Source organism: Equus caballus, chromosome 1 (assembly GCF_041296265.1).
Source record: "Equus caballus isolate H_3958 breed thoroughbred chromosome 1, TB-T2T, whole genome shotgun sequence".
In the NCBI taxonomy this organism is placed as follows: Eukaryota; Metazoa; Chordata; class Mammalia; order Perissodactyla; family Equidae; genus Equus; species Equus caballus.
This window is the reverse complement of record NC_091684.1, coordinates 43,596,848-43,623,260: the sequence shown is the minus strand read 5'-3', so window position 1 is coordinate 43,623,260 and position 26,413 is coordinate 43,596,848. Positions and strand designations below refer to the sequence as shown.

Genomic DNA, 26,413 nt, shown 5'->3' with positions numbered 1-26,413 from the left:
CCCCAAAAGACAAGATGTGTGAGTGGCTAACATATGGCAGGCAAACAGTAAGTTTTAGTTGGGTGGATGAAGCAAGAGACCTCTAGTGAGTTCTCTAGTCAGCGGTGCCACATAACATTTCGATGAGGACTTGCAGTGGTAGGACGGTCTACCCTTTTAAAATACCAGGATAGGCACAAAAGATGAAGAGCTGTCCCACTTACCTCTTCCCATAAACCATGAATACCGTCTCTGGATATACTCCTTTTCCAATGGAAATGCATTTATTTTGTAGTTAGATTATGCTTGCTCAGGGCATGCCATAATTCAACTCCCATCATTAAATTGAACCAATATAATGTCTCTCTTTCTTCTAAACTTCTGGATTTTATCCCTCCTGCTTAACAAATATTTTTTGTAAAGCACAGCAATCTACAACAGCTCCATAAAAAAGACAAGACCAGATGATGTCATCAGACACCATTCTAGTAAGACACATTTGTTTTCTTGTAATCATCCTGCCAATATCCTCACATTACCCCAGATTTCTTTCTGGAAAATGAAGAAAAATAAAATTCACTTAGGCTGTAGGAAAGGCTGAGGCTGTGAAATATTTTAAGTTTATCACCTTATCAGTTAAGTAGTGTGACTACAAGAAAGGTGGCACGTGGAGACCCTATAGTCCTATCACGTGGACACAGAATGGCAAGCAGTATAAAGACACAGACACAGGTGACCTAGGCGGGGCAAATACCACTGGTGCAGCGGCCTTCCTGAGACTGACCTGGTTGGTGGGGTTAGAGTGGTGCCTGAAATGTTCTCCAGTCCCCAAATCCTTCCTCTATTGTCTTTCCCCTCTCTACCCATGGCATCTGAAATTCTAAAATCTTTTGGATTGTCACAATTTTTTAGTCTTCAGGGGCATATTATCAAAATGCAAATAACTCTTGCAGAGAACCTTTTTAAGCTTTAATTAGCTGTTACACAAATGAATGCAAAGCCTGAAGTGAAGTTCTAGAGAATGCAAGAGTGGAACTAAGAAGCGTGGGGATCAGATTTATGGACAGCTAATATTCAACAAGGGAGCCAAGAGCATACAATGGAGAAAGGAGAGTCTCTTCAATAAATGGTGCTGGGAAAACTGGACAGCTACATGCAAAAGAATGAAAGTAGACCATTACCGTACACCATGCACAAAAATCAACTACAAATGGATTAGACTTGAATGTAAGACCTCAAACCATGAAACTTCTAGAAGAAAATATAGCCAGTATGCTCTTTGACATCGGTCTGAGCAGCATATTTTCAAGTATCATGTCTGACCAGGCACGGGAAACAAAAGAAAAAATGAACAAATGGGACTACATCAAACTAAAAAGCTTCTGCACAGCAAAGGAAACCATCAAAAAACGAAAAGACAACCTCACAATTGGGAGAAGATATTTGCAAACCATATATCAGATAAGGGGTTAATATCCAAAATATACAAAGAACTCATACAGCTCAACAACAAAAACACCAACAACCCAATTCAAAAATGGGCAAAAGATCTGAACAGAGATTTCTCAAAGAAGACATGTGGATGGCCAACAGGCAGATGAAAAGATGTTCAACCTCACTAATTATCAGGGAAATGCAAATCTAAACTACAATGAGGTATCACCTCACTCTGGTCAGAATGGCTGTAATTAACAAGACAGGAAACAAGTGTTGGAGAGGATGTGGAGATAAGGGAACCCTCGTACACTGCTGGTGGGAGTGCAAACTGGTGCAGGTACTATGGAAAGCAGTATGGAGTTTCCTCAGAAAATTAAGAATAGATCTACCATATGCTCCAGCTATCCCACGGCTGGGTATTTATCCAAAGAACTTGAAAACACAAACGCATAAAGATACATGCACCCCTATGTTCCTTGCAGCATTATTCACAATAGCCAAGACTTGGAAGCAACCTAGGTGCCCATCAAGTGACGAATAGATAAAGAAGATGTGGTATTTTTACACAATGGAATACTACTCAGCCATAAGAAATGATGAAATCCTGCCATTTGTGACAACATGGATGGACCTCGGGGCTATTACGCGAAGGGAAATAAGTCAGAGGGAGAAAGTCAAACACCGTATGATCTCACTCACAACTAGAAGATGAAAACAACCACAAACAAACACATAGAAACAGAGATTGGATTGGTGGTTACCATGGGGGAAGGGGGTAAGGGGAGGGCAAAAGGGGTGGTTAGGTCCACATGTGAGGGGATGGACTATAATTAGTTTTTGGGTGGTGAACATGATGTAATCTACACAGAATTCAAAATTTATTATGATGTACATCTGAAAGCTATATAATGTTATAATCCAATGTTACTGCAATAAAATAAATTTTTTTAAATTATAAAAAAAAGAAGTGTGGGGATCAAATACACACTGTGTGTGTGTGCTCGTGTGTGTGTATATGAATACGTGTGTGTAGGGGGGAATGTAATGGGAAATGGTAGTGCCTACAGAAGAGTAAAGAGGATAAGGGAAGTGGAGGGAAAGGGTGTTGAGAGCAGAAGGCTGGTGGATAGATGGCATCTGGAGGACCAACTCTGGAGGGCACTTCAAATCAGTATTCTTTACGTATTTGCTTTGTTTAAAAGACATGCTGAGCACAGCATGGAAGAAGATCAGAATAGGACCAGTGGGGCAGTGCTCAACTCTCAAATATTGCTTAAGTCAGGGGTCAGCAAACTGTGGCTCCCAGGCCAAATTCAGCCCATTGTCTGTTTTTTTGTATGGCTGTTCGCTAAGAATGATTTTAAAGGGTGGGAATAAAAAAGTCTTAAAAGACAAACAATACTTCTTGACATATGAAAATAATCTGAAATTTAAAGTTTAGCATCCATAAAAAAAAGTTTTATTGGAGCACAGCCCTGCTCATTCATTTATGTCTTTGGTGGCTTCTGCACGACAACCGCAGAGGTGACTAGTGCAACAAAGATGATTTGGCCCACAAGCATAAAATATTTATTACCTGACCCTTCACAGGAAAAGTTTCCTGACCTCTGGTTTAAGTCAGGCAGCTCTGGCTTCACACTTGCATACCCCACTCAGAATATAAAACTCCTGCTCTTAACACAACCCACCATTTTGGTTGGGTTTAGTCATCATCTACTCTTCCTGGAACACGAGCCTTGGTGAGCCTCAACTCCCCACCAAGTTGCTTATGAAACCTCTCCAAGAGAAGTTGGATAAATAGTATTTTCTCCATATATTTCCCTCTCCTCTGACATTCTGAGTCCTGATATAGATGGCTCCTCAGCCTCCTGCCTGGCTGGTCCACGGTTTGACCTACCTGGCTGAGAGCATGGATTCAGTATTTTAGTTTGTTTTCCTCAAGCTTGAATTGAACACCTAAATAGCCACAGCAAAGAGGAGTGGAGGAAGGCACCAACCCACCACAGGCAAGAAGGCTGGGAGGAAATCTGGGTATAGGCCAGGATCAGAGGCTCTATCTTTGGAGACTGATGCAGGTGTGGCTAAAGAGCTAGAAACTAGTACTAGAAAGAGGCGACGTGGAGGGCAGCGTGACTAGAAAGATATGGGGCTTTGCTACTAGCACTGGCAAAGAAAAAAAAAAAATTTTAATATAAGCACAGATTTGTCTCTAATTGAGCCAGTCCCATATATTGTTTTCAAACCTATGCTGAATTTGTGTTTGGTTCATCTCAGTAGCCCTAGTATCTGAGACAGGAAGCAGGCATCCATTATTATCTTTCTTAATGAATAAACATCCACATTTCCTAGTCTGGCTTTAATCCCAGTTTTAATACCTAGGCTCCAGTTTGGGTGTTGAAAAATAGTCTTTGGTTTACCAATTCCAGTGACTTTTTCTCTGTGTCTAATCTTTACTGGAATCTGTTTGCTATACTATTTTTTATGGGTCTGGAGACCAACTCATGAGTTGCTTCGTAGTCCGTGACTAATGGGGTCTCATGGAGGGCCTTAGGTGTTACCTGGAATGATTTGGAGGGAGAGAGCGAAGACCCCTGGGTACTCTAGGGGTCTTACCCCCATAGAGCCAGAAAAGTTCCTCTGTTTTCTTTCTAATTTAGTTTATTTAAACAGTGGGCTTAGTAAAACAAAAGTTTGAAAACCAATAGTGATAAAACGTCATTTTAGCTTGATGTTGCCAAGGGTGGCAGTCAAAATAATTAACAATCAGTATGGCGCAGGAAGTGACCTATCAGAATGGATGCTGGTCCTGGTGTTTGCCAGATGTCACCATTTAGTTGTTGAATCAACAAAAGATCTGGAGAATCCTGGGTTGGGGAATCAGATGACCAGGACAGCATCGGGCTAGGAGGCACACACAGGGAGCCTCGACCACTGCTATTTACCAATCAGTATAAAAAATTCCAATTTCTATGACCAGTATGGCTACATCTTAGAGGTTACACAGTAAATCAGGGATAGTGTTAGAACTCTAACTTAGGTCTTAATTTTCTGAGGAAAAATATGTAACTCTTTTAATATATACTAGTAGTTATGTTACTGTCTTTAACAATGGTCTCAATATGTCAAAAAATAAATTATCTTACTTGAACTTCTAGCTTCATCAACAATTTCTCAGGCTAATGAAGAAGTAGACATTGCATAACTGATTAGAGAACACAATAATGTACTTAGTTTTATATTTGTTTCTTTTCATGGATTCCAAACCAAGAGGGGCTAATGATACTAGTTTTTTTTTATATATTTGAGAAATGTATTAATGAAAATAGATTGTTTTGTTAGACTAACTTTTTTTAGTCAATTTTCACAAATTTTGAAATCACTGCAGATAGTTATTAAGGTGACAATTAGGCTTCAAGAAACCAATCCTCAGAGAACGCTTTTTGAGGAAATCACATATCTGTTTATCATTTTCTAGTTTGTCAATGAGCATTTTTTAAAAATATTTCTGATGTGCATGATTAGTTACAATAATGTTCTCTCGCTCTCCCTCTGGAATGATAAAGCATAATCACTGGCTTATGTAACATGGTACCTTGCTTGTAAATTTGTGAAAGAAGCTTCTTTTGTTGACAGTTCTAATGTACGCCATCTGTTTGCACGGGATGAAGCCCTGGTGCTTCTCTAATTGGCCATAAATTAGGTACCAGCAGCAGGCTTTTGACAGAATCCTTCAGTTACAGTTAGAGATTTTTTTAAGCTGTGAATTTAACATTTGGTGGGAAGCTCAATTTCTCTCCTGAGTATACAGATGCACTTCTTGAGTTCTAGACTCAAGCTATCTTCTCTATATTTACATTTAAAGTTAGACCTTTCCCAAAGTGTTCCCTCTGTATATTTCCCTGAAGATAAACCTATGCTGACTACAGAAAAAAACTGCTAAGTCCAAGGGATTCCTAAGCCTTCCGTAAGAAGAGGAAGGGCACATTTATTGAGTGCCTACTACATGTCTTGTTTGATCTTCAAACCAATTTTATAATTCAGGTAACATTATCCCATTACATAGATATGGAAACTAAGACTTAGAATTTAAGTAATTTGCCCATATTCTTAAAACATGGTGCAGTCAAGCTTCAAATATTGAGCTTTATTTGACAAAGCCCATACACTCCTCATTGCACAACATATCTAAATAGTGTTGAAAAAAGAGAAAATTAGGATGAGAGAAAAAGCATGTGTGTGATGCTATTTGATGCTCTTTTATCTCTCAGGACCTCAGTTAACTAAATTGAAGGAGCTGGAGTAGATGACTTACAAAGTCTCATTCGGCATGTGTCTGTGATTAGATTAATCTGGGCTTTACCATTTATCATGAGACCTTCAAGTTAAACTTCTATGGGCTTCGGTTTCCTCTTCTGTTAAAACATCCTACCTGCCTTCCATGTGGGATCTCAAACAGGAGGAAATTCACAAATTATAAAGGACAGTAGGGATATAAACTAATATGATTTCCATCCACCCACCATCAGCTGGCAAACCCTCAGCCCCTCTCTCACTCCTTCTCTCACCAGATTTTCTCACTTTATGCTTTAGAGCCAAGGTTAAGGCCATCCAAGTTCCCACAACTTTCCTTATATACATATCTACAAATTTTCTACCTCTCCTCTTTTTGGCTATTTAGAAAAATGAGAAAAGAAACATATGTTCTTCAAGTAACCTTTCCTTGTTTGCCCACAGTTTCTTCCCCTGTCGCCCCATCTCCATCCAATATTCTCTTTAGTATTTCTTTTGCTCCATCTTCCTCGATGCTTGTATAGACCCATCAAAAGGAAACTTTCCCGGGGCCTGGCCCAGTGGCCCAGTGGTTAAGTTTGCATGTTCCACTTTGGCGGCCAGGGTTCATTGGTTCGGATGCCGGGTGGGGACATGGCACCGCTTGTTAAGCCATGCTGTGGCAGGTGTCCCGCTTATAAAGTGGAGGAAGATGGACATGAATGCCAGCTCAGGGCCAGTCTTCCTCAGCAAAAAGAAGAAGATTGGCAGCAGATGTTAGCTCAGGGCTACTCTTCCTCAAAAAAAAAAAAAAAAAGGAAACTTACCAAGAGCCCATGAATGCAAAATGCTCCCTCTCTCTTTCTCTTTCTTCTTTTTTTAACCAAATTTCTTGAAAGGTAAAACCCCTTAGTCTCAGTGCTTTCATTTCCTCAACACCCACTCACTGTTTGTAATCTGGGTTCCATTCCCATCACTTTGTTAAAACTCTTTTCTCCCAGGTTACTAAACCTCTTGCCCTTTTCTCTGTATGTTTCTTGGCTTCTCACTAGCATTTACTCTGCTGATATTGTTTTACTCTTGAAATCTTCTCTTGGTTCCTGAGATTTCCTATACTGCTCTGATTATTAACATCTCAGTTTTATTCACTGGTTTTTCTTCCCTCCTCTCCTAAATGTTAGAATTTTCCTAAATTCTAAATTTGGTCCTTCTATCTTCTCTATTCTTTCATGCAATTCCATCCAGTCTCATGGCTTCAGCTATTAACTCTATGTAAGCAATTTTTAAGTTAACTCTAACAAGAGATCTTGTCCCACATTTTTCTACCTCCTGCGGAGTATCTGTTCTTGAGTGTCCAACTTGTATGTCAAATTCATTAGAATTTTAGTGGAATACCATTGTGCCTCCCAAACTAATTCCTCTTCTATATTCCTTCCAGATCTTCTCAATCCTGACTACACCCCTAATTTCTCCCTTGCCCTTCACATTAAGTCAAGTGTTAAGCCCTCCGATTTTCTCTCTTCATTCTTACACATGCCCTCTATAAATAGTCTCATGAGCACGAAGTGGGGCTATTGACTGCTAACCAGATATTCTGCCTCCAACCTCTCCCTGTAATTCATCTTATGCAGCATTCTCAGATTAGTCTACCAAATGCAGTGTTATAGTGACTCTATTTTGCTCCATAAAATTGTCAGAATTACCTGTATCTCAACATTCAATATTCTTGGTGAACCAACTCCAACACGTTTGTGAACTTATTTGTCACAACACCTCCACCAACTACCTTTACACGGCCTCACTCTACCCAGTTGAAATGGCTTATAGTTCTCCTATGTGTATTGCTTCTGCTGTTGACTCTATTTATATTGCCTGTCCTTTTTAATTTATATAACCCTACTTTTAGATCCACCTAATAATATCATTGTTTTCATGAAGACTTTCTTGATTCTCCTCAGAAGGAGTCACTCCCTTTTCTGGACTCCCATAAATGTGTTCTCTGGATCCTTCTTGCATTCTGCCTTGCACGATGGCTATTTGTGTACGTGCCACATCTTCTCTTTTAGAAGCTCACCCGTAAAACCAGGACCTGTGCCGCATCTTTGATTCTTCCCACGGCACCTCACCCCATCCCTTGTACATGGTAGATCCTCGGTAAAATGGTAGTCGAACAAAAGAAAGAATGAAAGGGCAATTGTTGTTTCTGGGAACCAGAGGAAGAATATCTATTTCAGAGACATTCATGGATATGGCTATCATTCTGCAGCGGTGTCATCGCTCTGGTTTTAGAGATCCAGCACAGGAGGCCCCCAAAAATGAGATTTGTAAATTGCGTGGGATCCCTCTCCACCCAGAGCCTCGTGAGCTCCACATTCGACTCCGTCATTCTGGACAGCTCATATGCGGCCCCTCAGTTTCATTCCACGTGGACACTCACAGCCTATTCCAGCACTAATGGCTCCACTGAAATGGGTGTTTCAGTTCTTCTCCTTGGGCCAGGCACTTTCTGACAAATTCATCCCCACACACGCTGGAATGGGGAAAAGCCTGGAGGACTGCTTCCAGCACTACACCTGCATCTTATCTAGGCTCTTGGAGAGTCAATAATCTGATATTTGTAGTTTAACTTATAAAGCATTCAGGCAATGAGACTAGCAAGCCAGAATGGAGAGAAGGAACAGGGATAGGCATCATCGAACAAACTTTTAATGACTCTAAATATATGCCTGCGTCTAGAACTAATGCTTTCTCCAAAAGTATCTTCCTTAAATGCTTCTATTATAGAAGTCTGGGGATGGAAGAGTAGAGGAGATAACTAAAACATCCTCAAGAGATAGTCCATTTCCTAATAACATTTATTATTATATGTTATATATTACTATATATTATTATCACTAGGAAATGGACTATAATTATATGTAATATAATAAAATTATATATCATAATAGTATAATATAATTATATGTGGGCTATAATAATTATTATTTTTACCGTTCTAAAAATTTACACAAACAGTTAGCTTTAGTTGAGTGCTTCCTGAGTAGAAACACCTGGACACATGCTTTCCCTGCGTGTTCTCGTTAACCTTGACAATATCCCTGTGATGTTGCGTTATCCCTAGTTTACAAATGAGCGAACTGAGGTGAAGTTGCTAGTGGTTAAGCACCTTGCTGAAGATCATAAAGCTAGAATGGCAGAGCCAGCCACTTCCAAAAATAATAGGGAAGGAGAATCAAATATAGAACTCAGTTCAAAATGAAAAAATATAAAACAAGTATTAATAGCTCTGTAAAATGATGCCTAATTCCAGGAACTTATGTTTGTCACTGATATGAGTGTGCAAGATGCATAAGAAAGCAAGGTACTTACTCTCTGTCGATCACAAGGCAGGTTACAGCTTCTGCAGCAATTACATTTGCTGTTCTCACATCTTCCCTACGTAAAAAATAGAGATGTTGAATTAAAATATCCTTTAAGATAAAAGAAAAGTGTTCATTGTGATTAATTCAGGAAACATACTAACTTATGTATACTGTTCTCATTCATTCACTTCCAGGTTTAAGCTTTATTCATGTTTCAAATTTCATTGTCCTGAGGAACCACTTTACTCTTGTCATTAATCACACAAATCCTAGAGTTATAATCCAGTAGTTATAATTCTCAAACCTAAAGTTTCACCTATACAAGTGAAACAAAATTTTATATCATCATGCCCTGTGCTCTTCAGGGAATTAATGAATTAAATGGATAATGATAAAGAAAGTAATGAATATGAATAGATAGTTTTTAAAGAACCTAAAGATATATTCCTGGAAATTGAGTTTCTAATCCATTTGTATATGAACTTATCATTATAACCTTGAGAATGATGGATCTATTTTAATTATTTCCTTACTTTAGAGCATCTGTTTTTATGTGGTTAACCTTTTAGCAACTTATAAGAGACAGTTATTCACCTATACCAGAACTTAAGGTTCTTCAAGAGTATTTGACAAATCTTAATCACTCTGATTGAAATATGCATATACTGTCTCTTTAGAAGCATCTAATTTGTCACTGCAGGAATATTTATAACCTCTTAAACATTTAAAAATCTGCCCTGATACCTCTTGTCTTATCCAGTGGCCAAAGTTGGGTTTGGTAAATTAACATTCACATTTCATTTGGAGCTACTAAAAATTTAACAGTACCACTGGCATGAAAACATTGTTATACTTTAAAACGTACTCTTTTTCCTATAAAAGTAAAATTTCTACATTAATATAGTTAACGATAAATATAAATTTGAAATACATTACAGAGATATACATGTACAAAATAATATAATGTTAACAGTACTTTCTAAAAATCATGATCAAAACATCATATGTTTCTAACAGGCCCTTAAAAGATGTTCCCAGTGGATTTCTGTTTTTTCAAAATACACTAAATTCTCACATATACTTCTAAACTCTATGTTTTTCCCACCGGATGTTTTGTCTTTTGTTGTTGCCACATCATGCTATTATGATTACAGTTGCTTTATAGATAACTATTGGTATTTAGTATTTGGTAAAGCAAAGTTTCCCCTTACTAAATTTTTTTTTTTTCAGAAATATCTTGATGACATTCTTAAGCATTCACATTTCACATAGACTTTAAAATCACTTTTTTGCCCACTTCTAAAGAAACCCACATTGGGATTCTGGTACAGTTGTATTACAGTTATACATTGATTTCAGAAGAAGGACTTTCTGATCATATTAATTTTCCATGCAAGAACATGGCATGTCTCTCCATTTGTTCAGATCTAGTTTTATGTCTTTAAATAAGATTTCTTAATCTTTTCACTGGGGTCCTGATATTTTAAAACAACTATAAGATGTTTTATATTATCATATTCTTTTATTAGTGGCATTCCTTTTCCATTTCTGTTTCTCAGTGGTTATTCCCATTTTAAAAAAATCTATGATTATCGTATATTTTTAATCCACCTACCATACTATGTTCTCTTCTGATTCTAAAATTTTTATTACAGCCTCCTCAACTCCTAGTAAGATCCTCCCAATGCTTCCCTCATATTCTCTGCCTTCCAGTCACATTGGCCTTCTTTCAGTTACTGAACACCTCATCTCCCTCCTGTCATGAGTTCTTCTTCACATGCTTTCCCTAACTAGGAAGTTCCTTTCCAACTCTTTGCCTAGTTCACCCCTGCTTATCTTTTAGCTCTCTGCCTAAGTGCCCCTCCCTCAGGGATGCCACCCTGAATTAACTAGATCAGGTTCCCTGTTCACCTGTTCTCATGGCCTTAAATACCTCTCTGTCCCAACTACCCGTCACACCTTGTAATTTATACATTTATTTGTATGGTCACTTGGTTAATGACTTTATCCCCCTTCCCACTAAACCATTTGAGGGCAGGTCCCATGGCCCGTTCTGCTCCCCATTTTATCCTGAATGCTGGGCACATAGGAGATGCTTAGTAAGTGTGTGGTACAGGAATGGCACAGGCACCATAGTCTTGAGCCTTTGGGTCATATAGCAGAACTCAGGCTTTGGACTCACACCGTCTCTGTTTTATAAGACAAGCTACAAGTTGTGTGAAAGCTTCAGTTTCCTCATCTGTAAAAATGGGAATGATAAGAATGCCCACTCACTGTGAGGTATTCAATAAGATAATCAAAGATAAGTTTATAATAATGCCCAGCAAATAGGATGTGTTCGGCCTTTTTTTACTTCTGATTCTTCTCATCACCAACATTGTCATGTCCATCCTTAAGGAGGCACTGTCTGATGATGTATGAAACACTCCCACCCAAAAACAAAGTGGGGATTTTCTATCTGTTTCATAGGAGTAGACATATTTTGAACTTCACCATCACTTTCTGAGTGGGAATTTTTGGCAAAGTGAACCACTCGGGCAGAAAATGTCAGTAATGTCCAGCAGGTCTTTCATAAATTGTGTGAAAGACATTTATCTTAGGAGTTTGCTCATGGCAGCATATACTATTACAAACTGCTGTCTTAAAAAACCAAAACCCAAAACACCAATCATAACTTTTTGGAAAATATCATATTACATTTAACTTTCCTTAAAACATATTTCCATCTCAACAATTAAAAATTGCCCAGTCCTTAAAAATGGAATATATAATAAATAATGCACCATTTTGAAGATATTTTCCATGCACGTGAATTTTTAAAATTGCTTTTGTCACAAATTTCCAATATTTTAAAAGTTTACCATGTCATCTGGCCTAAATTGGATATACTTTTAAAAATTAATGCAATTTCCTTGCAACAAAAAGAAAATACATAGATATTTTAAACTGTAGATGGGAAAAAAATCAAAGATCAGAAGAGTGACATAGTCAATAGAAATTGAAAACATTTTATTTTAAAAAGGAAAATTTGTAAGTTATGGCCTACAATCAGGCTTAGCATCTAGTAAAGTGATACATATCAAAATAAAAAGATGTATAACATGGGGGGAAAACAACATATTAAAAAATAGATTATACTATTTGCCATTTATTGAGCATCTAAGTATCTACCAGGAACTATATTAAAAAATTTGTACAAATCTTAATGCATATAACAGAAGATGAGTATTTATCCCAGATTTACACATGGGGATAGATATTAGGTAATGTACCCAAAGTCAGACATAGCTGTTGAGTTCCAGCCCTGGAATTTGAACACAGATCTGGCTCACTCCAAACGCACGCTGTTTCCACAACAGTCTACTGCTTGTCCACTGTGCTACCAGGGATTAATTTGACAACAATTCTAAATTCATTCTAATGTAGAATAAGTTCTGAGCAGTGAGTAGTCATAATGTCTGTCATTATAAAAATTACATTTAACTGTTAATAAAAACAGCATAAATATATTTATGGGTGCCCAATTGCAAAGCTAATCCAATAAACCATTTTGATTCTCAAATTATTAGAATTCATATCCATGGTTATATCCTAGCGCTGCTATGTTGCTTTATAATAATGTTACACAACAACAGGAAATTATTCAATGCCAACTTCACTCAATGACAAACTCATGTTGCCATTACATTGTTATTGTATCTTTACTATTATGGTGCTTAGTGCCACTATGACTATGCCCATCTATGCAGATGTCTGAAAATATTATCCCTGTTTACTCAGAGAGCTCGCTCCTGTGAGAGACAAAGTGCTGTCTGACCTGGTATTGACATACGTTAATCCTTTATTTTAGGAGAGCTGGCAGAAATTTCTAATGACAGAATATTACTTATATAAGCTAACAATACTGGGACTTGCTGTGTATGCTTATTTCTCTTGTAGGCCCAAGGACCATGGCAAAAGTAAATATGATTTGGATTTAGATATAAAATACTACATACTCATATAATGCAGAGGTCCTAATAGCTCCATGTTGTTATTCAACTTATCTCCATCTATACATAGCTGTTATGGTACTGATTTTACACACATCTGCCAAGTTAGCAAGGGTTTCACGTGAAGAAAGAGAAGAGAGAAGGAGATGGTGTTACTTTTAAAAACTGAGCTTTCTTTCCTTTTTATTTTTTGGAAGCTCAGGATATTCGATAATTTCTAATAGAAGAATATATGATATTTTGAAAAAACATTGACCAAAAGAAAATTTTGTGACTAGAATTATAACATAATGTCTAATCTACTTAATTAAAAACTTTCACCAAATGCATATTGCCTTTGAGTGCTCAGCATATTAGGCTTGCTTCTTTAGAGTAAGTAAACGTACATGAATCTACATAACAGTCCAGGTCTAACATGCACATTGTCTTTAAAGATAAAATCTCATAGTCATCCAGTTCTGCACCTGTGTATTAGCTGATTTCAGCGTGACCATTAATAAACATGTACCACTGCAGAAGTAACTAGTATTTGGCAGGTTAATAGATATTTCACAAACTTGTTATTAATTAATGAATAATTACAGTCAAAGCAATGCAGTTTAGTAGTGTTCTCTTTTTAAGCATTTTTTTGAGAAGTTAGAAATTCCCTTTGCTGAGATTATAGAGCATGAAAAATATCCCAAATATATTTGCAAATACAGTTATCTGTGCACTGACTCTGATATTCTTTGACCTTCATCACTGGAATCTTCATCATCGCTGTATCCCAAAGTAGACTCACTGTCAGTATCTGAATAATCCATAGCAAGGGTTTACATTGACCCTTCTCGTTCTGAAGCAGTTCTTTTGTGTTTCATGGCTGCTAGAGAACTCTATAGTAGACGGATATTTCAGGGGAACAAACACAGAGTGCATGAGGCCAAAGCAGAACACAGTTCATGCAAACTAGCTGTCTGAGTAGAGGTTCTCCCTTTTCAGCTGGAGTAATGTGACTGCTGTCAACAGAGTCCTAAATTCCCTCAGTGCCAGCCTTCATGGAAACTGACACTACTCCAATTGCTTATGAGCTTCCAGCAATCCATGGGCCAGAGCCCTCCATTCGGAGTCAAGTGCAGCAGTTGGTCCATAGTTAAGTTTAGTTCACGTTGAACAAAATAAACCCTTTTCATCTCAAAATCAAAGGCAATCTTACTCCAACAAGTAGGATATTCAAAATTAAAAGGGTATGATAAACATCAAAGAGCTACTTAAAATGAAATTAGGCTTTGAATTAATTACGAACTAAAATTGGAGCATTTGTGGCAAATTCAACTGTGCTGTTTGAAAGTTTGGCCCCAGAGCAGATAAGCATCCTTGAAGAAAAGGCTGTATCATGCCATTCACCGACTTTACTTCCCATTTAGTCATGAAGTTATTCCAACACGATGTATACTTCCAACTCTGTACTAGAATGCACATCCTAAGTGTAAAATGAATTAATACATACAAATAAATATGTCTTCTAACCAAGCTTGGCATAGAGTAAGCTATCAATAAATGATAGCTGTGATTATCATCATCATTGCTTTAGGGTCCTCTGACATCTAGGAAGCAAGTGACCGTTTTGAATAAACTTTCTCTCTTGAAACCTCTTTCCCTAAGTTTCTATAATAAGTCTCCCATTTCTTTTCTGATACCACCTCTGCAATTAATTTTCCTGAATCCTGTGCCCCAGTTCACTGAAATATAGTTGTTTCCCCAAATTTCTGTTTTTGGACTCCTTTTTTATTGCTCAGACTTCTCTTACTGGGGAAAGGTTACATAATCCTATGGTATCTGTTATTACTTTTATATTAATGACTTCAAGTCTTCGTTTCTAACTTTCACCTCTCTCCTACTGGACACTTCTATCTGGAAGTTCCATTGCAACCTCTAATTCAAACATAACTCGCTTTCTCTTAACCTCAAAACCACTGTTTTCTTTCGGTTTCCTATCTTGGTAAATGACATTACCATTCTTACTGTCACCTATGCTTAAAGGATTAGATTCAGTTTTCACTCTTCTCTCTGTATCATTGCATATATTTGGTCATACTGGTCTATCTTTGCCTTATCTCTTATCTCCATCCTTCCTTTGCACTCCCATAGCCACTGCTCTACTTTGGGCCATCACCTTCTGTACCCTGAAATGCTGATCTGGCCTCATAACTGATCTTCTTGCCTCCACTCTCTCCCTCTTCTAATCCACAACTCATTTTGCCACACATTTTCAAATGTCAATCTAATCCCGTCAACTCTTTGCATGAGGACTTTCAAAAGAAACATCCAGAAAAGTTCCTATACTTTCATTTAGACATTGAGGTCCTCCACTATTTGATCTATCACTTTTCCAGGCACTAGACTGACTATTCTCTACCACACTTACAACAGAAAACTGTTCCCTTAAAATACACAGTCATTAATTATCTCCGTGCCTGTGCACGTGCAGACGCTCCTCTAAGAACCCTCTATTCCAGTTCAAATGCTCATCCATGCAAACTTCCATGATCCTTCAACAGCATTTTTAAAGGAACAAGACTTTCCACATAAGAAACATTTCTACATATTAATCACAAAAAAATAAAGTTACACACACACACAAAAGAAAAATACTATAACCTCTTCTGCCAGGAGATAGCTAAGGTTAACACATTGGTGAACATCCTTCAAATACTATTATTCTTAAAAATTAACATGTTTCATGAATATGATAATAATCTCAATAATTATTTTAGCAAATATTTACTGAGGGCTATTATATTCTAAATGCCTGAATCCTGAGATCTAGTGGGAACAGATGTTAAATTAGCATGAAAATGTTGGTCAAACAGCACACAATCAGAGATAAATAGGGAAGATCTTATTTGGCAATTCAGAGGACAGGCAACCTTTTTGAGGATTAAAAAGTAAGACCCAAAGGATGAGCTGGATGCAAGATGAGTTAAAAGAAGTATTTTCTAGGAAGCAAGTAGGACATATGCAATAGCCCTGAGGTAGTAACTAATTTATTGTAAAACAAAGAAGGTTGAAATTCAGGGTTTGAGGAAAAGAAGGCAGGGGTCAGCAGAAGCCAAAGAGGAAGGCAGGGCCACATCACTAAGTGTCTGTAGGCTAGTCTAAGGATTTATTTTGTAAAAGAGATTAAGTGAATCCTTTTTCCTTAACCATATTAAATAAAATCTTAAAAAGGGAAAAGCTCCATGGCCCAGTGGTTAAAGTTCCATGTGTTCTGCTGTGGTGGCCCAGGGTTCACAGGTTCAGATCCAGGTGTGGACCTGCTCCACTCATCAGTCATGCTGTGGAGGCACCCACGCACAAAATAGAGGAAGATTGGCACAGATGTTCACTCAGGGCTAATCTTCCTCAAGTAAAAAAAAAAAAGAGAGAGACAGGAAGACTGGTAGCAGATGTTAGCTTAGGGTGAATCTTCCTCACCAAATAAAAAAATAACTTGGAAAGCTCAAGCTCAATTAGAGGAAGCAATTTGTATGCCATGAAAGAATAAAGTACCAAGGAAATCATTTTAGATGAAAAATTTTAGAACACTGATGGCCTTTCCACATATTAAAATAAATATAGTTAGTGTATGGCCATTTATATATTAAAGAATATATATAAACAGCAAATATGATCTCTGCTTTTTAGAATCTTCCAATGTAGAATATAGGAATAATGAAAAAGCACAAGCATCAAAATCAATTTACTAAGAATATATATCAACTCATGAGGAACATAGACTTGAGTTCAAACCAGATTCACTTTCTGGAGTCTGCCCGAGTCATCTCTGGTTTCTCATCAATAATAGGGACTCATGACATGACCTCAAGACAAATGTTTCTGTAGGCAGAACAAGTATAGATGTTATTCATAAAGCAACTCTAAAGTTTATTCTTCCTTGTGATGTAGGTGGATATTTCCATTCACTGTATTAATTTGCTTCCTGAGACAATGCCAATCGTCTTGGATCTAGACACATGGAAGGGTATAATAAGTAGAGAGTGATGAATTTGGAAGAATTCGATTTTCACATTCTTTTCACATATTACTTCTGCTTGATTCATAGCATAATGAGTTTTTTATCTGACATATAAATTTTACATTCTATGGCATGCTTCAACGACAATGAACATAGACATTTATTAGATTGAACCAAATGAAGTTGCCATTTTTGCAGGTTAAAAATGGCCAATTGTTGGCAATTTCCTATGGTTCAGTCTAATACATTGGAATTAGTGAAAGTGAAAGGGGTGGAAAAGGCAATTGCAGAGGGATATATATTGCTATTCCTTTTCTGTTGTGCTGCTTTTGTGACATTGGCTGCACTGACATTCAACAGTAATCCTTACTGCTTCCATATTCCATATTTGAATGCTTTCATTCTTCTGAATGTTGATGTGATTGATGGCTTGTGTTTGTCTATATAGTCAATAAAGAGAGTTCTCTGTACATTCCGTTATAACTAGGGTAGGAAACAACCAGTGGAGAAACTCTGAGTCCTAGTTTTGTTCTTGTTGTTGTTGCTAGAGTACAAATGGTATTTACTCTGCACTCTGGCTTTGAATATTAATCTCTTTGGCAAAGTTTTACAAACTTAAAGAATGTCTCCCCAGAGTGTATTCTATGGAGAGAAGGAAGAGCTTGTTATTCTCATTTATTCCTTGTTATTATTTTATTAGTTGTTTAGAAGTATAGATTTAGATATTATATTGCCATTGTTTTCTTAGGAGCCCATTTGGACTATTTCTGAATGATTTAGAGGTATTTTAAGAGAAAAAAAAAGAGGAGACATTTTACTATATAAAAATTAAAAAAAATCAAACCTGGAGTACAACATAATAGATGTTCTGTTCATTTACTCACATCACTCATTTTCCTCTTAACTCTATACGTCCACTTCTTGGAACCATACTTCATAAAATAATCTGGATTAAGATCAATCTGGTGGTTGGTTTCACTTTTCAGATAGTGATACATGTAATTTTGCAATGTAATTAGGCAAAGAAAATTTAAATTTTGGGAGATGATATTAACAGGCAAATTATACCATGGGTATCTCATGGGTCACGAATACTTTAAAGAATAAAATAATCCATTGGTCTTTTCACTTTTGTTTGTTTCTTCTGCATTCCACAGAGTTGAAAAATAATTCGTCGATTTTTCCTATCTTTAAAGTAGAGGAAAGGGAAGCATATTGGAATGATGACTGGAATTGATGTACTAGTAACCCTCAACTGATGCATGTTTAAAATGAACATTAAGTTGCTTGGTCACATATTTCAAAGGATTGTTACCTAAAGCGCTTTCAAGCCAGGAGTATGTTCTCTCCTGTAAAGAACTCTAGGCAACATGTCAGGAGGGAGTCTCCTATTTCTTGTTCTATTGCCAACTTAGTGTGTGACCTTGAGAAAATGCCCCATTCTCTGTTTCATTTTCACATGTGAAATGATGATTGAAATCACTGCTCTGTGTTCCTCTGTAATTATTTTTATCAACATGGATACTTTGTAAAAGTTCTAATTATCATGGTTTTCAATGCTCCTGAGACAATTCGTGACAAATCCAAGTATATTTCTTTAGATAGAAAGGATATTATAAGCTTGTAATTATGATCTAATATGTGGATATGTAAGTGGAATATCTTGGCATAGATTTTCATAATCATATTTTTATCTGTGATTAAAAATGCATTTTCACATAGAAATCAGACATATTCACTTGAAATAAATTTTCACAATCAGATGTCAAGAACAATGTAAGAAAGTTTATAAAACTATATTTTCATAATTAAAATTAAAATTCAGATTTCAATTGAGCTCTTTTAGAGAAGAGAAATATCTAGAATTTTAAAGTAGAGTTAAACTGTAAAAGACCTGGTTTTATTGGTACTTGCTCATCAGATATTTCCTATTTTGCATTATTTCAATAAAGAGCTAGTTCTCTAAACAAAATTCTTCAGTGATTTCAGAATTCAGTGCATCTAATATACTATAATTTTATCCAAACTGAATATTAACTTTGAATCAAAGATAAACAGAAGAAACAACTTAACTGGTAAAGAAAGAAAAGTCATGGCTATGTGTCTACATGGCCAGTTTGAAGAAAAAGTGCTAAAACCAAACCACTGCATACAATCAAAACTCCTACAGTTGACAGTGGTTAGAAAAAGCACTCAGGGTATTGAACGTGTCAAATACATCAATCAATTTTTACCAAGAATTTTTGATATATTAGACTTGTCCTACCTGCCTAACACCTGTGATTTAAATTATATATATAATGGTTTTAAAATACTATATAATTAAAATAGCTAATATTTGAAAGCCAATTTCTTTAACATGTAAAGAGTTTCTACAAGTCAATAAGAGTATAAAAATATCTCAATTAAAAAGTGAGCAAATGATACAGAAAGTTCATAGACAAGGAAGAAATAGCTTTTAAACATATGAAAATATGCCACATCTCAGAGTGAGAGAAATGCAAAGGTGTGTGAATGCACTACTGGTAGAAATATAATCTAGTATAACCTTTGTAGACAATTCAGTTTTGTATAGTAATTCAGCATTATTTTAAAAATTAAATTTTTAATTTAAAAAATTAAAATTTTTCTTGCACTCATTTATCTTTCAGACATACTCACACATTGGGGAAATAATGGCATTTAAGTCTATTACTACAGCATTGTGTGAATAACAACACTGGAAATAAACATTCCATCAATGTGAGACCGATTTAAATAAAATTTCCAACAATAATGCAAGGGAATATTTTTTTTAATAACACTAAAAGAACTGAAGAAAAGTTTCATGTATATGACCTCTGGGATATCTTAAGTGAAAAGACCATGGTGCAGAACCACATGTATATGCTCTCATTTATGTAAAATACACACACACACAAATAAGCATACATTAAAATGCATAGATTATTTCAGGATGCATTAGAAAAAGTAATTACATCCAGAGAAGAGAATGTGTGATTAAAGGACAGAGGAAGGATGGAAAATTACTTTTGTAGCTTTTGAATTTTACATTATGTACTTGAATTATCTGCCATAAAATAAACATTTTTAAAAAGTAAATAGATGAAATAATAGAAATTGACTCTTACAAGCAGTTTCTGGGTCGAGAGCCTGGTGAAGTCTTTTACTCTCCTGCAAGGCCTTGTCTGTGCTGATTGCATGGTTAGCTGTTGTCCATCCCTGGGCCTTCTCTCAACCCTCACCCCAAAGCCATCCCCAGCTCGCCGGGCTAGAGCTAATGTATGCTGGCCTAGTCTGATCACACTGAGGAGATGCCAGCTTAGAAGGCTAGTAAGTAAAAACGTTTGACACAGTATCCTCCAGTGTCCCTTGCAGCACTGCCTTCTGTCCTGCTTCCACTGGCAGCAGTTATAGGAACTAGAGGACAAACTAAGGAAGGTATTTTTTCAGCAGGGTCATCTGCTTCTTAACACCCTTAACAACTGTTAGAGTGGCACTTTGGATCTCTCAAAAGGTTAAGCCACCAATTTATGTGTATATATACAAACATTTCCTATAGATATCCACGTTATGTATATAATAATTAATACCTATGTTTAATATTGCCTTGAGATTGTGTTTCTAATATTTCCACTAGTAATTGGGAAATAAACATTCTCTCCATAATTATTTTTAATAATCTAATCACACAGGTGCATTAAGTCATGGTAAGTCTCTGCTTTGAGAGAATAGAGCATAGCAATTAGAAGAGCAGATTCAAGAGTTACTTTATCTAGGTTCAAATACCAGATGTGCCACTAACTAGCTGTGTGATCTAGAATAAGACCCTTACATTCTCTGTTTCTCAATTTTCTTGGGAAAATACTATTGTTTAACAGGACTAATTTTGTGAAGAATAAGCAAGTAAACATATGAAAAGCACCTGGATCAATATCTGACATACTGAAATCACTCAATAAACATTATTATTATCATTTTTAATTATAGCACATCCAACCCCTCTATTGGATTCTATTCATAGAATAGATTCTATTCATCCTTGTTAATTTACTGATAAACCATCATAATTGTCATGCTTTTTCTATTATTCTGGAAAGTTCCACAAGGAACTATGAAGTCATCTCTTCATAGTGAATAAGTCTTCTGTTTTAAATAGAAAAGCATGCTTTCAAAGTGCAATCAAGGATTTCAGATCACAGTGATGAAATTTTCTACTATGGTTTATTCTCTAATCTGAAACTTGCAGGAATTAAAGAAAATGGTGTTTTGCTGTAATAAAGGAAAGAATGATATTCATTCATTCATAAAGTAGGGATGCCAGATTTAGCAAATAAAAATATAAGACATCCAATATAATTTAAATTTCAGAGAAAGAATGATTTTGTTTTTAGTATAAGAGTATCCCAGATAATAATATACTTATAGTAGAAAATTAATCATTGTTTATTTGAAATTAAAATTTAGCTGTTCTCTTGTATGTTATCTGGCAACCCTAAATAAAGTTTCTGAATATAGACTCTGAGCCAGCTGCTGTCCTAGGTTCTGGGGATATAGAGGGGTAAAGAACAAAATCCTTGCCCTTCAAGAGTTTACAATCTAGTAGGTAAGACAGACTATTGACAGTTATAATGCGGTGTGATCAGAGTATCAGAGGTGATCAGGAACAGAGTGACACAGAATCACATGGGAATGTCCCACTCCTGATTGGGAGAAGAAGTGGAGGAGGGGCATGGATTGACAGTGGAGAGGATCATGGAAAGCTATGCTGTGAGGTGACACCTCAGATAAGAACTAATGTGCACGTAGAAATTTGTCAACAGAGAATGTGAGGTGGTCATATCACAATGAACAGCCTGTGAAGAAGGATGAGAAAGTCTTGTATAGAGAATAGCAATTAATTCATAGTGGCTGAAACCCTGGGAGCAAAAAGCAGAGGAGAGAGAAATGAGGTCAGCAGGGTTGGGTCAGGAGAAATGTAAATGACTGTATAGTGACTACACAAAGATCTTTACAATTTCAAAAGATTGTTTTGCCATATCCTTAAACCTATATAAAATCTCTGAAAGGAGAAAAAAAAAAGACTAGTAGGAGGCAATATGTGGTCAATGTGCCTCCTAGTTGTCTGAGTTTATTATTTTGTTTTCTTTTCTGTTGTTAGAGACTAAAGTGAGTTCCTAGGGAAAACCATTTCATCTGTCCTGAAAAATTGTAAGAAGAAAAATATTTAGATAAAGTTAATGGTGACAATGTCAGTACCACCAAGAAGTCTTCCCTGATGCATACCACCCAGTTGCTCTCATTATTCCCTCCACTCAGTTCACCCATGATACTGAAGTTTGCATGACAGTAACTGACAGATACGGGATATGTGGCAAACTATCCTTTAGTTGTCTTTTGTGTTCTGGGTTCTGCAGAGCTGACTGTGTATCTTCTCTATATTTCACCCACCATGCTCCATTCAGAGCCACTTCTCTGAATACTGAGGCACTGGTGTGCTAAGTTTCACCCTTACAATTAGCAAACAATCCTTTATTGAGCACCTGCTACAACAGGAGCGCTGGGGAGGCAGGTAGCAATAGCTGTGAACTGTTACCTTGAACTTATAGCTGAGAACCCTGTGCACATGTAGTACCAGAGTAGGGTCATTTTAAAAATAGCTGTGGTACAACTGAAACCGACCAAAAGTTTGAGCTTCACGGATACTTGGGAGAACTAACAATCATTCAGCACTTCTCTGTACCATGTATTTGCTGCTTAAAAGTTAAGTTTCTTAATAATACAATCATATGGAGATCGGAAAACTATACCCCTGCCCCCAAATCAGCCAGCAGCCTGCTTTTGTACATTTCCAAAGGTGTGAATGGTTTTTACACTGTTAGAGGGTTGTTAAAAAAAAAAAAAGTGAAAACAAAGTATGTGCTATAGACCATATGGGATAGGCAAAGCCTAGAATATTTACTATCTGGCTCTTTACAGAAAAAGTTTGCCCACTCCTTAATAGATGAAGGAATTGAAGCTCAGAGAGATTCAAGGACCTGCCTGGAGTCATACAGTTAAAAAGTGCCAGATCTCGACTTTAACTCAGATTAATCAGTTCCCAACGTCCACGTACCTTCCACTAATCATGCTATCTTTCTGACCTTGGAAATATCCATCCTTGTGAAGTCTGAAGCTGTGGTCAAGGGGTGTTATTCCATAGGCTGTATTTGCCGGGACCATCCTAATTGGGTAACGGATAGACATGAACTCACATTCCCCTGACCCCAAGTCCACTGCTGTATGAAAAACACTGCCCGTCCACTTCCTTCCACCCTTGTGATTGTATGCCTCTATCTCCTGAGGGCAGACAATTTAATCAGGCCCAAGTGCTTAATTAATGTTTTCTTGGCAGTAACAAAAACAGAATCTACACCGCAGCTAATTACTTAGTGATTCGACAATCGCTTTTGCAGACTCTAACTACATCTAAAATGGCTCAAAAGAAAATGCTCAATAAGTATAATCTGTAGTTTAATAAAACATCATACTGTTTGATAGATTTTTAAAGATCACACAGCAAATAACCTGCTAATTAAATCATGTCTTAATGGAACTTTTAATAATCTTAATTAAAGTATCTAGTGTTTTGAACTGTGTGCAGCTACAGCATGAGGCTTGCAACCATCAGTTGTTATATTCAGTCTTAATCACAAAACTGAGAATTCTCATCTCACTACAGTCATCGCTGTCTAGTATTCCAGTCTATAGAGCAGGGCACAGTCAGGCATATCATTCTACGAGATGAGTGTTATATTACTTCCTTTATTCTGCCCCGAAGATTAGGGGTTGATATCCCTTATGAACAAAGCAGCCAAATCTGCTTTCCTAATTCAAAGGACATTTAAAGGGTTAGTTTTATTCTTCCCTTCCTCCTCTCTCCCTCTCTTTCTTCTTTTCTTCCTCTTTCCATCCATCTGCCCATCTAATTGCTGTGCCTAAACTGTGCGAGAAACTATGTCACACACCATGACAGCTACAGAGATGTATAATGCATAGTCCTTACTCTCAAGAAACCTACAGTTTAGTAAAGGCAAGTGAGAGATGTTGGAAACAAATCTTTATTTCATGCTAATTATAGATTAGCAACTATGAAAATAATTTTATTTAACACTAAGTAATATTTATTGAGTGATCACCATATGCTAATTTCTGTAATAGGGATTTACACATTTGAACTTACTTCATCTTCACAACGACACTATGATTTAGTTACTATTATACTTTTCCAGTTTGACAGATTAGGAAACTGAGGTAAATAGAGATTAGCAATTTTCCCAAGTCCATAAAGCTGATGAGTGGCAGACCAGAGATTCAAACTCAGGTAGTCTGACTCTAGGTATCACATGCTACACTTCTTGTGGCACAAATGATCATATTTGATTCTCACAACAATCCTCTAATAGATACATTTTTAGAGTGTCTTCTCAGAGCACCATAATAACAATTCTCTAATACAGCCGTTTCCTGCAAGCCTGCCCAGCTGGACCTTTGATAACTCTTCTTTGCCACTAGGCTCTCATGCTCATGGCTGCTTGGAATGAAGTGGTCAAGGCCAGTTAGCTAACTGACCAACCTGGGCAATCATATTCTCTTTAGGGGGAACTGGTAATCAAGGACACTTACACCTGAGAACAGGTAGAAATTTGGGAGCTCTGACTGAGCCATCTCCACCGTACGGATAGAAAAGGCAGAGAAAATAGATCTGCAGCAAAGAAGACTGAGAAATGTACACAGAAAAGCTGAGATGAGAGAATTCTACTGACTTTCAACGACTTTCTTGGCTGCTCATTATACTTTTGGAAAGGTCCAAGGAACCCTGGGCTTGTAAGATAGCCCACTATCCAACCAATGTGGCCCCTTTTGGTTTTTTGGTTTTTGGGGGTAATTTTTTGTATTGAAGTATAGTTGACATACAAGAAATATGGTTCCTTTTTGCATCATATTAGGGTGAGCAGGACTTTGTTACATACAATGAAAAGAAAACTATTACACATATGATAGAGATGCTTATCTCCATTTTTCAGTTGATGGGAATTGAAACTCCAGGAGTTTTTGTTAGAAGCACAAAAAGTCACTATAATACAAGGGAAAAAATTGTAAATGCCACAAGTTAAGTATACATGAAAGGATCTGGAAAGAAAAGAGACTGCATGTAGGTAGAAATCTTAGGAATGGCTATGCGAGAGAGCAGACATTTATCACGTCTTACAATGTTGGCAGAATTTGGTTTTGCAGGGACAGAAGAATATCCTAAATAGAAGGGACAGCATGAATGATGGAGTTTGTTGAAAAGTTCAGCTTTGCTGGAACCAAGTTAGATTGAGGGCAAATGGAAGATTCAGCAAGAAAAGAAAGCTGGGGCCAGATTGTAGCAGGCAGAGAATATTAGGCTATGACATTCCTACAGTTTAATTATTTATTTAAGAGTAGGCAGGTGACAGAATCATAAGCTTTGGGAAGATCCTTCTAGCAATGTCAAGTAGTGTGTAAGAAACAAGATAAAGGAAGACCACTTAGTAGTTCAATGAGGAGACAAAAAGAGCCTGAAGAAGTGACTCTCCAAGATTCATTATGTCTTCATTAAGCAGGTGAAGAGTCTGCCTCGGTAGAACTCCCCATCAACATCCCTCCCCCAAAGCCAAGAAGAACTAGACACACACACACACACACACACACACACACACACACACACACGCATAAAAGAATGTGGATAGGGGCCGGCCCGGTGGCGCAGCGGTTAAGTTCGCACGTTCCGCTTCTCAGTGGCCCAGGGTTCACTGGTTCGGATCCCAGGTGCAGACATGGCACCGCTTGGCACGCCATGCTGTGGTAGGCGTCCCACATATAAAGTAGAGGAAGATGGGCATGGATGTTAGCTCAGGGCCAGGCTTCCTCAGCAAAAAGAGGAGGACTGGCAGTAGTTAGCTCAGGGCTAGTCTTCCTCAAAAAAAAAAGAAAAAAAGAATGTGGATAATCATATAGGTATAGGACCACCAACACCAAACAAGTTGAAATGACACATACTCTACTATGTCACAGATCATTCTTTTCCCTGGAGTAGGTAGGGTTAGGGTTAGTTCTCTCATCCATAAAATGTATATCTAGGCAGAGAGCAGAGTAAAAGGCAAGTGCACAGGACCCAGATAATTACAATAAAATGAAATTATAACTAAAATTAAATACACAATGGTATGGCCAGAGCATAGAGGAGAGCAGCTGGTACCGTCGTGTTGAGTACACGTTAGGCACAGCCTTCCTGGAAGAACTTATGCTTGAGTCGAGTCTTAAAGAACAATCAGTTAGCCAGGCAAGGTCCAAGGTGGGAAGAAGTGGAGTGG

The 26,413-nt window shown here is 37.1% G+C and overlaps 1 protein-coding gene across 5 annotated transcripts in view; it reads right to left on the bottom strand.

Annotated features, from left to right (window-relative positions):
* Positions 1-26,413, bottom strand: part of PRKG1 (protein kinase cGMP-dependent 1) — a 1,115,289-nt gene that overhangs the window by 133,163 nt on the left and 955,713 nt on the right. For 3 of the 5 annotated variants that reach the window (XM_001917682.5, XM_070225075.1, XM_070225081.1), the window contains one exon: positions 9,055-9,120. In XM_001917682.5, coding sequence (XP_001917717.1) covers positions 9,055-9,120 — 66 coding nt within the window. Of the gene's footprint in view, positions 1-9,054; positions 9,121-13,756; positions 14,028-20,164; positions 20,420-26,413 lie in introns of those variants that run through there. The other 2 variants (XM_070225095.1, XM_070225090.1) reach the window with 2 other exon arrangements.